The 21,520-nt window shown below is 58.5% G+C and overlaps 1 protein-coding gene across 5 annotated transcripts in view; it reads left to right on the forward strand.

Moving 5' to 3' along the window:
* The first annotated feature begins 651 nt into the window (after window positions 1-651).
* The window catches only part of LOC105485585 (nuclear factor I C), a 110,458-nt gene continuing 89,589 nt past the window's right edge, over window positions 652-21,520 (forward strand). For 2 of the 5 annotated variants that reach the window (XM_071085919.1, XM_071085923.1), the window contains exon 1: window positions 8,071-8,197. In XM_071085919.1, coding sequence (XP_070942020.1) covers window positions 8,168-8,197 — 30 coding nt within the window. In that variant the 5' untranslated portion in view covers window positions 8,071-8,167. Of the gene's footprint in view, window positions 1,116-8,070; window positions 8,198-21,520 lie in introns of those variants that run through there. The other 3 variants (XM_071085920.1, XM_071085922.1, XM_071085921.1) reach the window with 3 other exon arrangements.

Genomic DNA, 21,520 nt, shown 5'->3' on the forward strand with positions numbered 1-21,520 from the left:
CTGCGGGAGAGCGCTTGGGGGGGCGCTGCGGCAGGCGGTCCCAACCCGCAGAGACTCGCGCGGCAGGGGCGGGGGCGCTGACCCACCTTGGCCCGGCCCCTCCCCCGCTGCGGAGGCCTCGCCATTAATCCTGACCGGGGGAGGGGGCGCCCGCTGCCCCCACTTCCTACGGGGGCCGCTGCGAGCACTCCCCTGCCACCCCCCGCCTGGAGCCCCCGCGGGACCCCCAGGGGACCCCCGCCCCCAGGTCTGTCGCCCTCGGTGTCGGAGTCTGTGTCTGTGTCCCCGTCTGTCCCGTTTCCCTGCTGTGCGTGTGTGTAGCCGCGTGTCCCCCGGACACCTGCAGTCACCGGCCAGGGCGGCTGGGGGAGGGGTCCTGGGGGTCGGCGCGTGGGTCTCTCTGAGGTCTGGGTGTCTTTCTGGGACTGTGCGTCGGTGTGATCTCGGGGTGTCAGCCCCACAGGCTGCGAGTGTGCGTCTGTGTCGGCCTCCTGCAGAAGGTGTGTGTCCCAGATGCCTCACCGGCTTCAAGCGTGGGTTCCCGTGTACCCGGCGGACACCCACGGGCTGTGTGTCCGTCACACGCTGTAGGCGCCGCGCGTGGGGATCTCTGCGCGTGTCCGTGTGTGGTGTGTATGTGTCCGTGGCTGAGTCGAGGAGGCCCGGCCCGCCGGTGTCCCCGAGTCGCCTGCGCGCGAGTGTGTGTGTGCGCGTGTGTGTGCGCGCGCGCAGCGGCGAAGGTGGATCCGCTCGCTCCGCAGCGAACCCGGCCGGGGCCCCTCGACCTGCAACCGCCGCCGCCGCCGCCGTTCCCCGGGCCTCCCCTCGCGGGGGCCGGGCCGGGGATGGAGCCGCAGCCAGAGCCGCTACAGCCGGAACCGCGGCGCGGAGCAGCCTGAGGCGCGGGCGGCGCGCGGGACCGGGGGGAGGGCGGGCCGAGGGGAGGGTCCTGCGGGCCGGGGGGGCGGGCGCGGCGCGCCCCCTCCCTGGCGCGCTCGCTCCCTCCCCCGCGCGCCCTCCCTCGCCGCCTCCTCCCGCCGCCTGCGGCCCCCCCTCGCCGGGGACCGAGCGCGCTCGCTCCGGCGCCGGCCTCGCCTCCTCGCAGCAGCGCCATGGTACGTCGCCGCACCCACTTTCGTTTTCGCCCGGGGACTTTTTGGGGTGGTGCGTGGGCTCCGGGCGAAAGTTGCAAGGTCTGGGGGGACAAGGGGCGGGGGCCGCCCGGAGGAGGGGCTCAAGGCGGGGACCCCCAGTAGCCCGTCGCCGCGGGACCCCTACCCACGATCCCCCCCGACCCCGGCTGGGGGCGGAGCTGGCGCGCGGGGCGCCGCGAGAGACCCCAAGTGGGGAGCCCCTGGCGGGCGCCGCGGAGTTGGCGGGGAGGGCGGGGCTCCCCGGAGAAGGCCCCAGCAACCCCAGGCCGGGCCCCCGCCCCCTCCCCGGGCCAGACCCCTGGCGGGAGGGCGCGGCCCTGGGCGCAAGACCCCCGAGCGCGCAGTCCATGGGGGAGCCAAGGCCAAGGAAGGGGCGCACGGCGGGGCGGCGCGGGGGGCGGGGGTCGCGGCGGCCCCCGCGGGGTGCCCCGGCCCGGGCGAGCGCGGCGCGCCAGCTAGCGGAAAATGGCCGCTGCGGAGAGGGGCGGAGAGCGCGCCGCGGCCGCCGCCGGGCGCCTTGAACTTGGAGCCGGGCGGGCGGCCGCGCTCGGCGCCGCGCAGGAGCAGCCGCCCCTCCAGCTCTCGCCCCGCCCCCGCCCCGCCCCTCGGCAGACCCCGGCCCGGCTGCCGCGCACACGGGGTCCCCAGCTGGGAGGGACCCCTGGGACTCGGCCGGGCGCGCCCCAGGCCCGGGAGCGGCGGTGGCTGCACTTGGGGTTCCGGTGTCCGGTCGACTGGCGTCTGTGTCGTGCGCACCTCTAGGGGTGCGTGGGAGCCCCTGCGCTCCGTAACGGGCCGGCACTGGCGCCTGGGGGAGCGTCCGGGGTGCGCGCGACTCGGTGGTCGCATACCTGCCGTGGGGCCGCGGGTCCTGGCGTGTCGGTTCCTCCGCTTTCTGCGTCCGCGTGTGTCTGCACATCCACGTGCTGGCGTGTGTTGTTGTGAGCGCCGCCCGCATTGTGCGGCTGCGGGACACTCTTGTGTCTTTGGATAACTGGGCGACTGTGCGCGCGTCCCTGCGGGGCGGTGTCGTGAAACTATGGCTGGGCTGCGTGTCCGCGGGGCCGTGTGTCCCTGGGTGACCGTGGGGTGTCCCCGTGTGGGTGTGCGGCGGTTGAGGGGGGGTCGCCAGGGAGTGGAGAATTGTCGAGTGGCCGCGTTCCAGGGGACAGTTGGGTGCCGCTCGCTGTGTGCGAGTGACTGGCGCTGTGTCCCCCCAGGGAAGGGTCTGCCTTCCACCCCTGGCCTCGCCTCCCGCAGTTCCTTTTATCCTGTAACTGGGGACTGCCTGGGCGGCGGGGGAAGAGCGCTCCCTCTACCTTTTCAAAACTGTGTCCCTTTACCTCCTCCCTAAGTCCCCTCCACTTCCCCCAGTTTTCGGGGTCCCCCATCCGCTTGACCCAGGGGGTCCTGGCTGGAGGTTCGGGCACGAGGTGGCGCCGGGACGCGATCACGATCACTCGCCTCGCAGACGTCGCTCGCCAGGGGTTGCGCTTGCGCGGGGACCTGCCCCGAGGGGGGCGGGGCGGCGGAGGTTCCCCCCTCCCTGCGCGGCCGTGGAAGTCCCGAGGGTTGGGTGGTTACAGCAGAACAGGGGTTAGGACGGGCCCGGTGGGTGGCTAAAGAGACCCCTCTTATCCTATGCTAGGGAGAGCCCAGGGACGCCGGGACTGGTCCCGCAGTCCCGCCTCCAGCACTTGCCCCCAATGGACCAGAGGCTGTGGGCACAGAGAGCTGTTTTCTCACCTCCAGGGGAATCCCCGCCGCTCCCCACCCCCCCCACCACACCCCCTGTGCGTTTGATATAATTTTCTAAATATAAAAACCCCAAGGCCAGGGGGGTGTCTCTCGTTTTCTTCTTGACGTCCCATCATGGGGGGCTGTTTGGGATTTCAAGAAGAGGAGAAAACTCATCCCACAATGACACGGAGACCTCCCTCCACAACACTCAAGGTCACACTTGGGTCATCACCATCCCCCACACCCACTCCCAGCCTCAGACTCAGCACTCTCCCTCTGCACTCCTGGACGGACGGTGGGACGCCCTGGCCTTCAGCATGCAGCATGCACCTCTGTCCCCATTTTCTGTCCTGTGCACAGTGGGACACACGTGCATGCAGTCATAATTACACACACACACCCCCACGACACTCCCTCACGGTGCCTGTGTCTGTACGACTATGCACACACAACCACACAGAGACTCACATGGACACACAGGCCTGTCTAGAGACAGCTGTCACACACACACAGGCGTGCACAGACACACACGGGCGGACGCACTCACGGACACAAACACCGCACTTGCGGGGGGGAGGACAACCACATGTCACCCTCCTGCCCTTCCCTGTCCCCACCACGCTTCTGCAGGGCCAAGAGCCCAGCCCCAGGGAAGAGCTGGTTCGGGAGAAGCAGGGAGGTGGCGTGCTGTGTGTCATTGTGATGGCGCATATGTGACTCTGTGTGTGCCTGTGTGGGAATACCAGGAGGGTTCCACTTGTGGGTGTGTGTGCTTGTAAGAGTGTGTGGTTTGTGTGGAGTGTGTGTGTGATTGTGGACAAGTGCCCACGTGTTTGTGGTTGTGTCTGCACTTGTGTGGGGGCAGCTGTGTCCCTGTGTTGTGCTTGTAAAGAAGCGTCCTGTGGGGAGTTGGGAGGGTGTATTTGTGACTGTGTGTGCCATGTGGGCCTGTGTGTGTGTGTGTCTCTGCTCGCCCCTCTTTGAGGAGGTATTTGAGGTCAGATGTGGGGAAGGCTGTGATCATGTATGTATGGGTCTGTTTTTGTGTGAATCTGTGTGTGTGTGTTTGTGTCTTTGTATGTGTGTAGGTGTGTGTCATGTGGAGTCTGTGTCTGCAACTGAGTCTGCATGATGTGTGTCTGTGCGTCTCTGTGGGTTGTAGTGTGTGGTGTGTGTGACTCTGTGTGGTGTGTGTGTCTTTATCTGTACCAGCCTCAATGGCCTATCTGACTTTTAACTCACTTGACCTTAACATCCCTTTCTACAGCCTCAGTTTCTCATCTGTAAAATGGGACCATATGGGACACTTGCAAGGTTCATGGGGAGCTGACATTGTGAGCCCCTTGCTGAGTAGGTGTGGGGCAGGGGGAGGCTGAGTGCACACTGCACTGCTGTATAATCATTTGCCTGCAAGATTTATGTCCTTTATTCTCTGGGTGTGGTGGCTGTGGGGTTACCATGGGGGGCTGGGGTTCCTATCTACCCTACCTGAGCTGCTCTGTGAATTGCATTCAACTTTTTAAAAGTTTTCCTTTAATTACTGGAGCCATTAGTGATCATATGAAGACGATACAACTGTATCCAGAGGAAAAAAATCCAGTCTTTCTGATCACCCCCATTTCTGGGTGGAACCCCACTCCAGAATGTTACCATCTATAGTTGAAGCATTTGCAGGAGTGAGAAATACACATTCTTATAGAGGATACATGTGCGTATGTGTATATTTCCATAAAGGAGGTACTTGTGGAAATACTTGTGTATTTCCATAAAGGAGATATGTATGTGTGTGTGTGTATGTGTGTGTATATATATATATATTTTTTTTTTTTTGAGACAGAGTCTCGCTCTGTTGCCCAGGCTGAGTGCAATGGCATGATCCCAGCTCACTGCAACCTCCGCCTCCCGGGTTCAAGCAACTCTCCAGTCTCAGCCTCCCGTGTGGCTGACATTACAGGCACCCTCCACCATGCCCAGCTAATTTTTGTATTTTTAGTAGAGACAGGGTTTTGCCATGTTGGCCAGGCTGATTTCGAACTCCTGACCTCAAGTGATCTGCCTGCCTCGGCCTCCCAAAGTGTTGGGATTACAGGCGTGAGCCACTACACTTGGCCAAAGGATATATATACATATGTGTGTGTGTGTGTGTGTGTGTGTGTGTGTATATATATATATGGACACTGTATATATTTTTATAAATACATGTGTACTCTTTAAAACCCTAAATGAGATCTTGAGTTTCCTTGCTGGGTCTACAGCAGTGGGGTCTCAGCCAGGGGTGATTCTGTCCCCAGGGGACACTTAGCCATGTCTAAGGACATTTGTGGTTGTCACAACTGGGGGGTGCTCCTGGCATGGAGTGGGTTGAGGCCATGGACACTGCTCAGCGCCCTGCAGTGCCCTGGATCGCCCCAACCCAGAGAGCGATCCAGCCCCAGTGTCACAGTGCCAAGGGGGAGAGCTTGGTCTACAGCTTCCTGTCCCCCCGCTTGTCTCTTGGGGACATCACCAGTTGGGAGCCGCTGGTTTTACTCAGTTGCATAGTGTCCCGGCCTGTGCCAGGATTACTAAACTGGTCCCCCACAGATGGACAGCATGGCGGCTTCCAAACTGTGGGCATTAGTTTTATAGGTGGCAGTCAACTCTTTTGTGCTTCTGTATCTGGGACAGTTGCAGAGATGCCGAAGAGTGAAATAACTGTAGAGAGAGTGCTTTAAAAAAAAAAAAGTGAGCCAGATTGTGCTGGAAAGTGCCAGGAGCTAAATCATGCACCCATCTTCCGGGCCCTCCACACGCAGGTCTAAATCCACCAACTGCCTTTTTAAACTACGATGTACGGTTCCCTGCTGTAACCAGGGGCAGGTATTTGCTGACCCGCCTACAACCCAGAGAGTTAGGAGCTGGCGTCGCCCCATTTCACAGAGGGGAAAGCTGAGGTGCAGAGAGATGAAGCTGCTGGCTGGAGGAGACATAGACCCAAGTATGGAGCCTGCGCTGCACTGGCCTGCTGCGTGCATGTAGGGAACCAACTGTGTGTGCTGCGGGGGGCGGGGGGGGTCCCTTCCCACCCAAACTGGGATATAGGCTGCTGTTCATACACTTGCAGAAGCTTCTCCTTGTAGCCACTACCAATAATATTAACACACCCTTCCCACAGGCTAGACTCCAACCTTCCCCACCTTCCGAGATGCGCCCTGTTGCCATAGCCATTTTACAGATGAGGAAACCGAGGTTCCTAGAGGGGCAGTCTGTGCTCTCTAAACTTCACCTTCCAAAGGATTCTAAGCTACTGAATGAAGGTTGCAGGCAGGGTGGGTTGTGCAGGGGAGGGAGGGTGGAAGGCACGGGGTCTGGAAGTCTAGGAGGATTGTCTGAAGTCAACCGCAACTTTTAAACGTCTGTGAATTTTAGATTTCACCCTATATGTGTCCCTAGTGTGTTTTAATAAAATACTGCTTTACGTTATATTGGTAATGTGGATTTCCAGATACACTTCTCACCATTTAATTCAAATGCTCCCCACAGTTGCACGGTGGGTTTAAAACACAGACACAGACACACACACACACACACACACACACATATATTTATGGAGTGTTCGTGATGTGCTAAGCACCGTTTGAATAATGTCACCATCAGGCAGAGAGGAGTCTTGGGGGGGCAGGGGGGGTGCCCAGGGAACCTATGCTCCAGGAATTCTGCTGCCTCCTAGTCTACCTGTCGGGCCCTGGGCAAGTGGCTTCCGTTCTCTGGGCCTCAGTTTCCTCTCCTGCAACACCTGAGGATAATGGGTGCTGGTATCTTCTGTGCCCCTGGTCCTGGGGCACCTGTCCCAGCTTGGTGAGAGGGTATCATTTGTCCTTGGGAAGCTCGGAGAGATGAGGTGAAATGGCCAAGCTTTCTAAGAATATCTTTAGTGGACATGTGACCGAAGGTCAAGGCTCTGCTAAGGTCATTGTCCCTATCCCCAGCAGTCCTACAGGATGGGCACCTGTAAGCCACTTTATAGGGGAGACAACCCTTGGGGTGGGAATGAGAGACACAGCAACCTCTGAACAAGCCTGGGAGGATCCAGGGAGTGAACCGGGGGAGGGTTAGGGCCCTGTCACCAGATGCCCTGGGGGCTCAGACCGAGGCAGGCCAGGTCTCTGCCCTGTTATTCTAGAAGGAGAACAGAATGTGGGCTCCGGGGCCAGATGGCCTGGCTCCAAGCCCCCCTCGCCATACCTCAGTCTTGAGATCTGTGAAAAGGGCACGTGCACCCCTGAGGCAGGTGGAAATTATTGGATACCCAGGGGGAGGCTGCAAGGGTTTATCTGGCCAGCTGGAGAATCCGCCTGGACTCCGTCCTCTGGGGTGCTGGAGAGAGACGCAGGCGAGGCCACCCCGCCCCTGCCCCTTGGGTGCTGAAGAGAGCAAATTCTGGAGCCTCCTATGTTAGCCTGGGCCCTTCTCGCCAAGGAAGGGACGGCTGCACACAAGCCCCTCTAGCTGGGAACCCGCAGCCCCTGCCTGGCTCTGAGGGGAGAAGGGAGCGAGGGTGCTGTGGGACCAGCAGCTCACCATGCACCCAGAGTCGTACATCTTTAAGGGGAAAGAGGCGCGCTGGCCGGCCTCTGCGCACGTCACTTCTTCATTCCTTCCCTCCCCCCTGGCTCGTTCCTCCAACTTCCCGGCCAGCTCGGGGGTGATGGGGGGGTGGGGAGGGGGGGCCTTAAAAATCCACCTCTGGCCCCTCAATGTCCAGAAACAGCCGAGTACCCCCTCTCCGCTTGATCCGAGTGGGGGTCGCCCTGCAGTCCCGGGGTCCGGTCTAGTGCCCCTGGGCACTGCGTAAATTCGGGAGTGGGGGGTCCTGAGACGTCGGGGGAGGCTCTCCTTTCTCGCTCGCGCCCTTTTTTCCCTCGTTTCTTTGAAAGTTGGGTGTTGAGAAGTGGGAGGTTCGGGGTGGGAGGGGAGATAAATGGGGGGTGGGAGGGGAGAGAAATGGAGGAGGGAGGGGGAGGGTGTCAGAGGGTGGAGAGAGAGAGAGACAGAGACGGGGGAGAGAGGAAGAGAGAGACACCGAGAGAGACAGAGGGAGAGAGGGACAGCGAGCGAGGCGGGCGGTGCGAGAGAGGGAGAGCGGGAGGGAGGAGGAGGGAGACCGAGGGAGGAGGCGGCGAGGAGAGCGCGCCGGCCGCGGGAGGGGGGGTGGGGGGGGTGGTTTGGAAAAATGACTCAGTAACTTCAGCGCGCCCGCTCCGGCCGGCCCTGCGCCTCCCGCCGCGCCCGGGATGTATTCGTCCCCGCTCTGCCTCACCCAGGTACGGTCCTCGCCCGGCCCCCGCCCGCGCCCCCCGCGCCCTGGGCCCCGCGCCCCCCACATCCCAGCCCCGGAGTTTTGAAGCCGGAGGAGGCGGGACGAAAAAGGCGCGCGTCCCTCCCGCCATCCCTGCCCGGGATGCCCCCCGGCGCCAAGGGCTGGGGTCCGGTGGGGGGATGGGTCAGGCTGAGGGACCCCCACACACACCCCTACCTACCCTGAACCCCCTAGGCGGGACTCCCGCCCAGCCTCCCCACCCTCGACTCTCGGGACCTCTCCCGGATGTGGGGGCTTGGTCTGCAGATTTGCGCTCCCCCCTACTCCGACGTACTCCCCCCTGACACTCGGAAAGGTCGGGGTGGGGGCTGGTCCCCCTCCAGCAAGGGCTCTGCGGGAAGCCCCCCGCCTGCCTCTGAGAGGAATCTAGGGGGTCATGATTGGACCCTGGGTCTCCCCAGCTGGAGAGAAGGGGACCTCTCATGTGTCTCCCCCATGTCCCCCCACCAAGGTTGTACGGGCCGCCCTGGCCCTGGGCCGTCTTTCCCCCGTTATTGGCCCACGTGTGCGTGGAGGGGGAGGGGGCACGAGAAGTTGGAGGCCCAGGAGGGGGAAGGGTGCTCTGGCGGCCCAGCTCGGTCCCCCGCTTTGCAGCCCCCCCCCCAGCACCATCCTGATATTTTGGCTGCATCGATTCTGGATTCTGTAGCCGCCGCCGGGAGGAGCGGGAGGAGCGGGAGGAGCGGGAGGCCCGGTGCTCCGGGTCTGGCCCGGGCACTGCGGCGCTGCGGACGCCCTCGCCAGCCCGGCACCTGCCCCTGCCCCCTCCCCCTGCCGTAGCCTCTCACCCCTGGCCGCACTCCCAGACTGCCCCGGGGCCCAGCCTTGTGCAATGGCTGAGGGGGTGTATAGGGAGGGGGCGGCCCCCCCAACTCCTTCCAGCCCCAGACTCCCCGGGGACCCCGAGATCTGCAGGTTCCGTTTTCCAGATTGCTGCTTTCCTCCTCATGCTGTGTGTCTTTAGGCTGGAGAGGTTCTGGCCTCAGTTTCCCCTGAAGTGACGTGCGGCTAAGGCTGGTTCTGGAGAGAGGGGCGGTATGGCGGGCAAACTGTAAAGTCCGGGCATGTGGGGGGTGCGATTCCAGCGAGGGCCAGGCCAGTCTTAAGGAGCACTGTGTGGGGAGTATGTGAGTGCCCGGCTTCCGCCCCAGGGCATGGCGCAGTGAGGGACCCCCCCACGCCAGGCATGGCCCTTGGTAGGGTCTTTCTCACCGGCCCCCTGCAGCCGACAGGGAATGTGGGGGCTGGTGCTGAGGGGGTCTGAGGCCTGTCCTACCTATGATCCCCTGAGTGACCTTGGGTAAGTCCCTGCCCCTCTCCCAGCCTCAGTTTCCCTTTCTGAGCAGCTTTGAGGAGGGGTTCCCGAAGAAGGCATCTCTTTGAAGCTCTCCAAGAACAACCAGGGTTGAGTGGGCACGCTGTGTGACCTTGGGCAAGCTTTGAAGTCTCTGGGCTTATGGGGAGACTGAGGTGTCCCCGCTTTGTCCTCGCCAGCTGGAAGGAGCCATTTGGGAGGGCTGAGCGGAGGGGAGGCTGTTCCCAGGCTGGGGAGGTTGGAAGGCTGCCTGTGCACCCTGGAATTCCCCCATCAGGGCTGGTTGGGAGCCATCCTGGTTGCTGGGGTTGGGGGTAGTGAGAACCCCAGACCAGGCATTGCTTCAGAGAATTGCTAACTCAGCCTCAGTTTCTCCAGGAATAGGGCAAGGACCAACCAGGAGGGCTGTCTGTGGAAACCGAAAAATGGAGAGGCTAAAAACTAAAAACTATCCAGGGTTGCCGCGTGTAAGAGACAGAGATGAGAAGACAGAGAGGGGCAGAGAGACGGAGGCAAGAGAGCTCCCAGGCCAGGGTGGGGACAGCGAGTCCCAAGTGCAGGGGGCTCCCTCCTCTCCTGTGATTCTCCTCTCTGCCCCTCCCTCCACCCCAGCCCCAGAGTGGAGCTGGGGACCCCCTTTCGGGTTTCTCTTCAGCCTGAATGTAATCCCCACTGCTCCCCCAAGGCCCAGCCTGGTCTGGGGTAGCCAGCGGGGCGGGCTGAGGGACTCAGAAGGACCCTGAGTGTCCCATGCAGGACCCTCCCACCCAAGTCCTGGCTGCCTGACTCAGTTTCCCAAATCACATCCCCTCGTTTCTCTCATCTTGGTCTATTTTTGTCTATCTCTCTCTCTTTCTTTCTCTCTGTCTCGCTCTGACACTCTCTCTGTGTCTCTGTTTCTCCCTGTCTCTCCATCTGTGTTTCTCCCTGCCTCTGTTTCACTCCCAGTCACTGTTGGTCTCTTTCTGTCTCTCTTTCTCATCCTCTGTCTCTGATGTCTCAGTCTCTCCCTCTGTCTCTATCTCTTCATGTCTATCTCACCATCCCTTTCTCCTGTCTTTGTCTCTGCATGTCTCTCTGATGTGTCTCTGTCTCTCCATCTCTCCCTGCCTTTGCCCTCTTTTTATGTCTCTCCGATGTGTCTCTGTCTCTCTGTTTCTCTGTCTCTGTCTCTCTGCCCCCTTCCTCTCTGTCTCTGTGTGTCTCTCCCATATGTCTGTCTGTCTCTTCATCTCTGTCTCTCCGTCCCTTTCCCCTCTCTCTGTCTCTGCGTGTCTCCCCTTGCCCCCTCTCTCCCTGTCTCTGCATGTCTCTCCTTACTCCTCTCTCTCTGTCTCTCTCTGTCTCTGGGCCTCCCTCTCCCCCCTTTTCCCAGCTAATTTTACAACCTGAGCCCAACCGAAAATAGCTCCCTTTTAGCTGATCCGACCCGGATCCTTCTCGGGAGCCGAGGCTGGTGGAGGGTGGGGGGGCGCCTCAGTGCCAGCCCGCTCTGTGCCACCCAGGCCCTGCCCGCTGAGGGGGGGAGCGGGTGCTGGCGGCCCTGGGGCATTCTGGGAGCCCCGGGCCAGGCTCGGCGGTGACTCAAGCTCTTTTTCACTTTTACTCTTAAGAGGAACTGTGTGGAGCCCGCAGCTCCCATAAATCCTGCCGGCGGGAAGGCCGGCCTCCCCGTGTCTGCTCTGGGCCTCCCTCCCTGCCTCCCTCCCGTCGGCGGCACCGCCACGTTATTCTGGGTTTGGGGCCAAGTCCCTCTTGGCTGCAGCGCGAGGATTCCCCGGGCCACCTCCACCCCGCCGCCCAGTCCCTGCCTCATTCATTCATTCTTTCCTTCATTCCCTCGTCCCATGCCCTCTCAGAGTGGAACATGCTTTGCTGCCATTTCTGCAGCAGGGAAACTGAGGCTGGGAGGGGCTGTCCTCCCACCCCAGACCCCTGACCTTTGTTGGATTTTCTAGATCTTCCTTAAGCATCTCCTGGCCCCCGGGGATAGGAGAGGGTGGGGGAGGCAGCAGGGCCCAGGCCGAGTGTGTGTTCTTAGAGGGAGCTTGGGGGGTGCCTACCAGGAGCAGGGGGCCTGCAGCCCCTCAGGGCTGGGAGAGGGGCTAAGAGTCAGAGAGGGCCAGGGCCTGCCTGAAGCAGCACAGCGGGGCTGGCAGAGCTGAGATTTTCCCTCTGGCGGCTTGGGCAGGTGGGCGCTGTCTCCCTGTGTGCCCCCGACCCGGGGCCTGGTGCCCTCTGATTTACTCTCTACAAGGCGCCACCACTCTCCCGGTGTCTCACCCTGTCTCGGTTTCTCTGTGTGTCTCTCTCTGTTTCTCCCCCTCCCCTCTCTGCGACGGAGGTGCCTCTGCGCGCCAGGGCCAAGCGCCCTGTAAATCACCAAAGCTGGGATTCTGGCAGAGTCAGCATTCTCTCTCTCTCTCTCTCTCCCCCCCCCCACCTCCCTCTCTCCCCCTCTCCCATCTCGTTCTCTTCTCCTCTCTCCTTCTGTCTCTCTCCTCCTCTCTCCCCACTTCTATCTCCCTCTCTCCTTCTCTCTCCCTTTCCATCTTTCCCTCTTCCTCGCTGTGTCTCTCCTCCTCTCCCCTCTCTCCCTCTCTCTTTCTTCTCTTTCTCTGTCTCTCTCTTTCTCCCTCCCTCCCTCCCTCTCTCTCTGTTCCTCTTCCTCCTTCTCTCTCTCTGAGCTGGCCTCCCACCCTGTCTCACACCAAATGGATGAGAAGCGCTGCCTGGGCCTCCTGCCCCTGGCCACGGCCCACCCCCCACTCTCCTGCCTGTGTCCACACCCACCTCACCTGGGTGCCGGTCTGCCCTGCAACACATAGTGTGCAGGCACCCATGTCCTGACCAGGACACATCCATGACCACATGCTGGGCGCACACGCGTGTACACTCCCTGACACCCACATGGACAAGGACACAGCTCTGCCTCCCTCGGATCTGCCCTAACAGGGATCACCAACACATAGATCTGGAGTACCCCTCAGATCTGCCTGAAAATCTTGCTCAGGAGGCTCCAAACCCAATATAGTACCTGGTATAGAGTAGGTGCCAAATAATTGCTATAGAGCGGTGCCAAATAAGTGTTGCTGTGCTTGTGATTGTTGCTAAACTAATTCTCCTGTTTCCTGACTCTGGGTGGGTGACCTGCCCCCACCGCCCCCCCGACCCCAGACTGTTTCTTGCCCTGAAATGAAGTCAGCAGAAACCCCCACTTCCTCAGGACTGCTGCAGATTCAGGGAGGCAACGAAGTTCTTTTCGTTTGTTTTTTTTTCTTTTTGAGATAGAGTCTCGCTCTGTTGCCCAGGCTGGAGTGCAGCAGCGCGATCTTGACTCACTGCAACCTCCGGGGAGGCAGAACATTTCTGAAGTCCACGGTGCAGGGCTTGGTACTCAGTTGGTGCCCAATAAATACCTGTTGCATGAATGAATGAATGAACGAATGAATGAATGAACGAATGAATGAATGAATGAATGCTTTTGGTTGAGAGACGGGACTTTGGTCCTCCCCAGCCTCCCGTTTCTCTGCCAACATAAAATAAGAAACATAATGGCACTTTCCTCAGAGACATCACCTTAGTTCAATGCCTGGTACACAGTAGGTGCCAAATAAGCATTGCTGTGCCTGTGGTTGTTGCTAAACTAGTAATTGCATTAAACACCCCAGAGGCATTTTCCAATTTCCCTCCCTTCCCTCTGTGTGTATTTGCGCAGCATAAGCCGGGCTTTGGGTTGGGTGACAAGGACAATGGTGACTTGGAAAGGCACAGGCTTGGACCCTTCTCCACTGTGGCATTTCTGTTAGTCTTTCTTTTTTCTTTCTTTTTCCTCCTTCCTTCCTCCCTTCCTCCCTCCCTCTTTCCTTCCTTCCTTCCTTCTCTCTCTCTGCACCTCTCTCTCTCTCTTCTCTCTCTCTCTCTCTCTCTCTCTCTCTCTCTCTCGGAATCTTGCACTGTCTCCAGGCTGGAGTGCAGTGGCGTGATCTCAGCTCACTGCAACCTCCGCCTCCTGGGTTCACGTGATTCTCCTACCTCAGCCTCCCAAGTAGCTGGGATTACAGGTATGGGCCACCACGCCCGGCTAACTTTTGTATTTTTAGTAGACATGGGGTTTCACCATGTTGGCCAGTCTGGTCTCAAACTCCTGACCTCAGATGATCCACCTGCCTCGGCCTCCCAAAGTGCTGGGATTACAGGCGTGAGCCACTGCGCCCGGCTCATTTTGGTGTTTTTAGTAGAGACGGGGTTTCACCACGAGCCCGGCCTCTGTTAGTCTTTTCTCCCTGCCCAGCCCTGTCCAGGGTCTCCCTGAGTATGACCAGCCCTGCGTGGGTACCAGCCTTCTTTACACATGGGGGTGCATGGATTGGGGGGGGATCCCAGAGGCAGAGGATGGGAGCATTGCTTCAGTGGTCTGGATGCTGGAGATGCTAACAGATCAAAGCTATGCCCTCGTGGGACTGACAGTCTAGGCCGGGTCGGGGGCAGGGAGGAAACGAGGTGACCAGGACTCCTTGAGGATGTGGCGTGTAACAAACAAGGGGAAGGGAAGCATGTGGGACTTGCAGAGTGTGCACGGTGCAGACCAGGTGTCACTGGACACTCTGGCCCCACACTGTTTGCTCAAGGGGCCCAGGAGTGGGGGTGGGGTGTCAGGAGGCCCAAGGACCGGTCCCAGCTCAGTTCCTTCCCGACTGTGTGGAGGATTTCATGCCTCAGTCTCCTCCTCCAGGCAGTGGGCGCAATGATAGTCCTCACTTCATCGTAGGCTTTTTTCTTTTTTTAATGGAGTCTTGCTCTGTCGCCCAGGCTGGAGTGCAGTAGCACCATCTGGGCTCACTGCAACTTCCACCTCCCGGGTTCATGCAATTCTCCCGCCTCAGCCTCCCAAGTAGCTGGGATTACAGGCGTGCGCCACCGTGCCCAGCTACTTTTGGTGTTTTTAGTAGAGACGGGGTTTCACCATGTTGGCCAGGCTGGTCTCCAACTCCTGACGTCAGGTGATCCACCCGCCTCGGCCTCCCGAAGTGCTGGGATGACAGACGTGAGCCACCACGCCCGTCCCCCATTTCATGGTAGACTTGATAGCTCATCAAATGCTCAGCCTCTAAGAGGCACAGCCTTGCTCCCTGCCTCTCTCCCCCACCTCCTGGGCCCTGTGGCTCAGCCCTCATTGTCCTCCCAGAACATCAACACACAGAGGGAAGTAGGGGGACCCAGGGTTCATTTTGCTGACTCATTACTTTGGCAGGGAGTTTGAACCCTGTGGACTCGGTTTACCCAAATTCCTCACTGTGGCCCACAAGGCCCTGCCCAGCCTGTCCTTGTCCCCTCCCCAACTCTCCCCTCCTCTCTCTTTCCCCCTTGCTCATTCTGCTCCAGCCACATGGGCCTCCTCGCTGTTCCTCTAACACACCAGGGGTGGTCCTGCCCCAGGGCCTTTGCACGACCCATTTCTCCCTCAGAAAATTTCCTGGCCGGGAGTGCCATCTCTCAAGACTTTGTTCAGGTGTCTGCTCCTGGAAGAAACCTTCCTGGACCACCCCAAGCTAAAAATCACCCCCCACCCCAGAGATTCTCTGGTCCTTCAAACTCTTTTAAATTTCTTCAGAGCACTTTGCCCAACTTGACGTTTTATTACATATTTTGCTGCTGTTAACCATCCATCCCTGCCTCAGATCTGGATCCAGGTGAGGGCTGAGCCCAGGTCCCTGCCAAGTCCTCAGCACCGTACCTGGGGCGGGCATGCAGCAGGCACCCGCTAAATGTTTGTTGAGATAGTTGAACGGCCTCTCTGGGAGCCGCTCACATGTCCACGGGCCGTGATTCTCTGAGCTGGGGGAAGGAGCGGTCCAAGGTTAGAGCCTGATGCTGCTGCCGGATGGGCCTGGGATTGTCCCTGTGACCATGGACGAGTCATCTGACCTGGAGAAGAGGGCATTAGAACTAGGGCTTTGAAGGATGCGTAGGAATTTGGGATAAGTGCTAAGTAGGTAATGAGCAGATTCTCATGAAGGATTGTTGAGTCACTTTCACCTGGAAACTTTTGGTTTGGAGATTGGAGTTTCATGTCCTGGTTTGCTGGCCTGGACTTTCAGGGTGGGAGGAGCACAGGGAGGTGACTGAGGGGCATCGCCCAGTGCATGGCATGGTCCTTCACCAAGGGCTTGGATCCAGATGTCTCTCTCCCAGCTGCTGCTGCTCTCTTTGGCCAGGAAGTCCCAGTAGACTAAGCTGGGGTTTCCAGGAAAGACCTGGCCTTGTTCCCCTTCTCCCCATCACTTTGCAAGGAACAAGGTCACCAGGGCAAGGAATGAGCTCCCCTTTCTCCAGCAGGCTGCAGTATCCCTTTCTGCCCATTGTACAGAATGAGAGACTGAGGCCTATCTGAGGTGATCTGTTCCCTAGCCATTCAGACAGTGAAAACAGACATTACTGTCACCCAGCCACCTTCTCTGACACGGGGAGGTGATAGAGCTGGATGGTCCTGGCTAGATCTGGGAAACCCTGGGTTGAGAAGGAAAGGCTGCTTGAAGGAAGGGACACTGGAGATAGGGTGTTGAGGGATGTGTAGGAGTTTGGGAGGATTTTCAGCATCTAGCTTGCCTTGGTTATCTCTTTTGCTGGTTTGGGCCTCTGAGGGCAGTGGGAGGCCCCTGGAGAAGAAGTCCTGGTTATTGCAGGTCACATGGGACAAACAGAGTGACAACCAGCCAACCGGGCCCTGCCTCTCACCTGGTCTGATCCCCTGGGGAGGACAAGGGAGGATGGGGCAGCAGGTCCATGACCCAGTTACAAGCTGTTTGTCTTCCTGCCTCTGTAACTAGCCGGGGTCACCACTGACGTGGGCCCCCCCCCCGCCCGCCTCCCTGGCACCTGTCCCCGGAAAGGGCACAGAGAGGGGGAGGAACATAGAGAGGGGAGGGGCAGTTAGGGAGGAGGAAGGGAACTCAGATCTAGGAGGGGCCAGAATGAGAAAAGGAATTCGCAGGAGGGGGGCTCGGAAGTGGGGAAGAACTCAGAGAGAGACAGAGGTTGGGGAGAGAAGGAGTTGAGGGGGCAGTGATCCCTGCCTCCCTCGCGGACGCCTCCCCCGTCCCTTCCAGCAATCTCTTATCACAGCCCCAGTAAGCGCCAGAGCTTGGGTGGCAGCCACAGCCCCAGCTGGACACCATTGTCCGGGCCTCCTGCCCTCCTGCCATCCCCTCCACGGGCAGGTCCTGCGCCGCCATGGATCCTCTCTGCCGCGTCCCACCGTCACCCCACACACCGCCCCCACCACCCGGCTTCCCTGGCCAGACCATCTGGGCTCTGGTCCCGGCTCTGCTGACCGGCTGTGTGACACTGTACAAACCGCTCTGCATCTCTGGGTCTCGTCCAGGCAGGGGCAGGGACGAGGTTGGACAGGGCCTGGGCCGGGCCCCCTCCATCTCCCCTTTGCCTTAGCAGGTTGGCTGGGGAAGCGGGGGCAGCGGAAAAGGGCCCTGAGGTCCGGTCCCTGCTGCAGCTGTTACGGTGACTCACGCTTCGGGGGACACTGGGGTGGGGGAACGTCGCTGGTACAAGCTGACTCTGGTCTTGCTGGGTGGGAGGCTATTTTCAGAGCTTCAGTAATAGGTGAAATCTGATGTCCCGCCCCTCCCCCCGAAGCACCCCATGGCCGGAGGTGGCCCCAGGGGACGTGGAGCACAGAGCAGGGAGGGTGATCTGGCAGCGGCTGCTCTGCCCATCCTGGCCTGGAAATGGGACCGAGTCCAGCCACATCCGCTGGCACACACAGCGGGAGTCCAGGGTGAACATCTCCCTAACTTCCTGAGACCCCAGCCTCACAGAGAACGGGCTGTTCTGAGAAAGGGACCCATGCCTTCCAGGGGGTCAGGGCCCTGGTTCTTATCGTCACACCGGCCCCGAGACCCTGTGGGACCTCAGCCAGGTCTCCACCCCTCTCTGAGCCTTAGTTTCCATGCCACAGAACGCGCGGCGGGGCCTGAGGCTGTTCCCCGCTTCCTGGAAGATTGTCTGCGTCAAATGATGATCACAGCAATCGTGTCTGTAGTAATGGAAACACGCCAGTGTCTTGGAGGGGCTGAGGCGGGAGGATCGCTTGAGCCCAGGAATTCGAGATCAGGCTGGGCAACATAGCAAGACCCCCATCTCTAGTAAAAGTACAAAAATTAGCTGGGCATGGTGGCGCACCTGGAATCCCAGTTACTCGGGAGGCTGAGATACGAGAATCGCCTGAACCCAGGAGGTGGAGGTTGCAGTGAGCTGAGATCATGCCACCACCCTCCAGCCTGGGCAACAGAGTGAGACACTGTCTCAAAACAAAACAAAAAAAAAAACAAAAAAAAGGAAAGAAAATACCCCAGTGCCTTGGGAGGCCGAGGTGGGAGGATTACTTGAGCCCAGGAGTTTGAGACCAGCCAGGGCAACATAGTGAGTGAGACCCCATCTCTGCAAAAATAAAAATAAAAATTAGCCAGGCATACTGGTTTGCGCCTAGAGTCCCAGCTACTCGGGAAGCTGATGTGGGAGAATCGCTTGAGCCTGGGAGTTCAGGGCCCAAGTGACCTAAGATCGTTCCAGTGAGACTCCCATCTTTTGTTTTGTTTTGTTTTGTTTTGTTTTGAGACGGAGTCTCGCTCTTGTCTTCCAGGCTGGAGTGCAGTTGGCGCGACCTCGGCTCACTGCAACCTCCACCTCCCAGGTTCAAGCGATTCTCCTGCCTCAGCCTCCCGAATAGCTGGGATTACAGATACCCGCCATCACGCCCAGCTAATTTTTTGTATTTTTAGGAGAGATGGGGTTTCAACATGTTGGCCAGGTTGATCTCAAACTCCAGACCTCAGATGATCCACGCGCCTTGGCCTCCCAAAGTACTGGGATTACAAGCATGAGATGCCCATCTCTTACACCAGGCTGAGATGCCCATCTCTTAAAAACATTTTTAAAAAGTAATAAAAATAGCCCCGGTGGCCGGGCGTGGTGGCTCAAACCTGTAATCCCAGCACTTTGGGAGGCCGAGACGGGCGGATCACGAGGTCAGGAGATCGAGACCATCCTGGCTAACACGGTGAAACCCCGTCTCTACTAAAAATACAAAAAAATTAGCCGGGCGAGGTGGCGGGCGCCTGTAGTCCCAGCTACTCGGGAGGCTGAGGCAGGAGAATGGCGTAAACCCGGGAGGCGGAGCTTGCAGTGAGCCGAGATAGCACCACTGCACTCCAGCCTGGGCGACAGAGCGAGACTCCGTCTCAAAAAAAAAAAAAAAAAAAAAAATTGGCCCCGGCACTTTTTGGGAGGCTGAGACGGGCGGATCATGAGGTCAGGAGATCGAGACCATCCTGGCTAACACAGTGAACCCCTGCCTCTGCTAAAAAAAAAAAAAAAAAAAAATACAAAAAATTAGTTGGGTGAGGTGGCGGGTGCCTGTAGTCCCAGCTGTTTGGGAGGCTGAGGCAGAATGTCATGAACCCTGGAGGCGGAGTTTGCAGTGAGCTGAGATCGCACCACGGCATTCCAGCCTGGGTGACAGCGAGACTCCCTCTCGAAAAAAAAAAAAAAAATCCCAATAGCAGTGTAAGTTGTAATGACAACAATAATCGCAGCATTAATAACAATGTAGCCCTTTGAGAGCTAGTGGGAGGAGAACAGGTTTCTGTTCTAGGAAGGGATCACCCCTGTCCGAAATGCCCAGCCCAGCCCTGTCAAGGCAGGGAGATGGCAAGTCAGTTTTGCTTCTCTTTCTCTTCTTTCTCCTTGAATTTATTCCACCTTGAGGCTGAGAAACCAGGTCCCAGATGTTTTAAATTTATTTTATTTTATTTTATTATTATTTTTTTGAGACGGAGTCTCGCTCTGTCACCCAGGCTGGAGTGCAGTGGGGTGATCTCGGCTCACTGCAAGCTCCGCCTCCCAGGTTCACGCCATTCTCCTGCCTCAGCCTCCGAGTAGCTGGGACTACAGGCGCCCGCCACCACGCCCGGCTAGTTTTTTTTTTTTTTGTATTTTTAGTAGAGACGGGGTTTCACCATGTTAGCCAGAATGGTCTTGATCTCCTGACCTCGTGATCCACCTGCCTCGGCCTCCCAAAGTGCTGGGATTACAGGCTTGAGCCACCGCGCCCGGCTATTTTTTATTTTTTTAGAGACAGGGTCTTACTCTACCCCTAGGCTGGAGTGCAGTGGCACAATCACAGCTCACTGCAGCCTCAACCTCTGAGGCTCAAGTGATCCTCCCACCTCAGCCTCCTAAGTAGCTGGGATTACAGGCGTGCGCATGCAGCAATTACGCCCAGCTAATTATTTTTGTAATTTTTAGTAGAGATGGGGTTTTGACATGTTGTCCAGGCTGGTCTGAAACTCTTGGGCTCAAGTGATCCATCCACCTTGGCCTCCCAAGTAACTGGGACTACAGGCGCGCACCACAAAAATTATGCCCAGTTAATTTTTGTAGTTTTTGTAAAGATAGGGTTTTGCCTGCTGGGCGCAGTGACTCACACCTGTAATCCCAGCATTTTGGGAGGTTGAGGCAGGTGGATCACCTGAGGTCAGGAGTTCAAGACCAGCCTGGCCAACACGGTGAAACCCCATCTCTACTAAAAATACAAAAATTAGCTGGGCATACTGGTGTGTGCCTGTAGTCCCAGCTACTTGGGAGGCTGAGGCAGGAGAATCGTTTGAACCCGGGAGGTGGAGGTTGCAGTGAGCCGCAATTGTGCCACTGCACTCCAGCCTGGGTGACAGGAGTGAAACTCCATCTCAAAAAAAAGAAAAAAGAGATGGTTTTTTGCCATGTTGCCCAGACTGGGATTGAACTAGGCTCAAGTGATCCGCCCACCTCTGCCTTCCAAAGTTCTGGGATTGCAGGCATTAGCCACCGTGTCCAGCGGAGATCCCAAATGCTGTGCAGACTCAGTTTCCCTTGCTGGAAAATGGGAAGAATGGGAGGGGTCTGCCCACACCCGACAGGGAGCCAGGGGCCTCCCACTGCCCCACGTTGCTCTCCAAGGGGCTGCCGTTATTTTCGTGGGGAAGTCAGATATCTGAGTGCAGGTTCCAGTCCACCTCTGCCCCCCATGGCCAGGTTCCCCCTCAAGGCCTCAGTTTCCTCATCTGTAGCATGGGTTTTGGGGGGCTGCCCTCAGACACCGATTCATGATGATTTGGGAGTAGGTTGAAGTCCCAGCTCTGGCCTGGTCTCAGCGTCTCCCCAGCCCTCAGACTTCCCATCTCCAGAATGGGTCTGCAGGGAACGGGGTGGCCCCTCTCCCAGCTCTGAACCTTCGTGGCAGAGTGTCTGCTTCTCTGGTCTCTGTTTCTGTATCAGCACGGTGGGTTCATGGAAAGGGGAAAGGAAGGAGAGGACTCCACCTGGGATCTCTCCTCCCTCTGATTAATCCTGGTACCCTTTAATCTCGTATCTTTTGATGCAGAACTCCCCCACCTTTCCATCAGGCCCTGACCTCCAGGCGGGCCTAGTGTCTGCCTGTGGACCTCAGCCAGGCCTGTCTGTACATCTGCTCTGTAGGAATAAACTTTTGTACTCATTTTTTGTTTTCCCAAGACGGAATCTTGCTCTGTCACCCAGGCTGGAGTGCAGTGGCATGATCATCTCGGCTCACTGCAACCTCCGCCTCCCAGGTTGAAGCAATTCTCCTGCCTCAGCCTCCTGAGCAACTGGGATTACAGGCATGGCACCACTACGCCTGGCTAATTTTTGTATGTTTAGTAGAGACAGAGTTTTACCATGTTGGCCAGGCTGGTCTTAAACTCCTGACTTTATGATCTGCCTGCCTCGGTCTCCCAAAGTGCTAGGATTTTTTTTTTTTTTTTTTTTTTTTTTTGAGACAGTCTCACTCTGTCACCCAGGCTGGAATGTAGTGGTGAGATCTTGGCTCACTGCAACCTCTGCCTCCTGGGTTCAAGCAATTCTCCTGCCTCAGCCTCC

This window comes from Macaca nemestrina, chromosome 20 (assembly GCF_043159975.1).
Source record: "Macaca nemestrina isolate mMacNem1 chromosome 20, mMacNem.hap1, whole genome shotgun sequence".
Classification (NCBI taxonomy): Eukaryota; Metazoa; Chordata; class Mammalia; order Primates; family Cercopithecidae; genus Macaca; species Macaca nemestrina.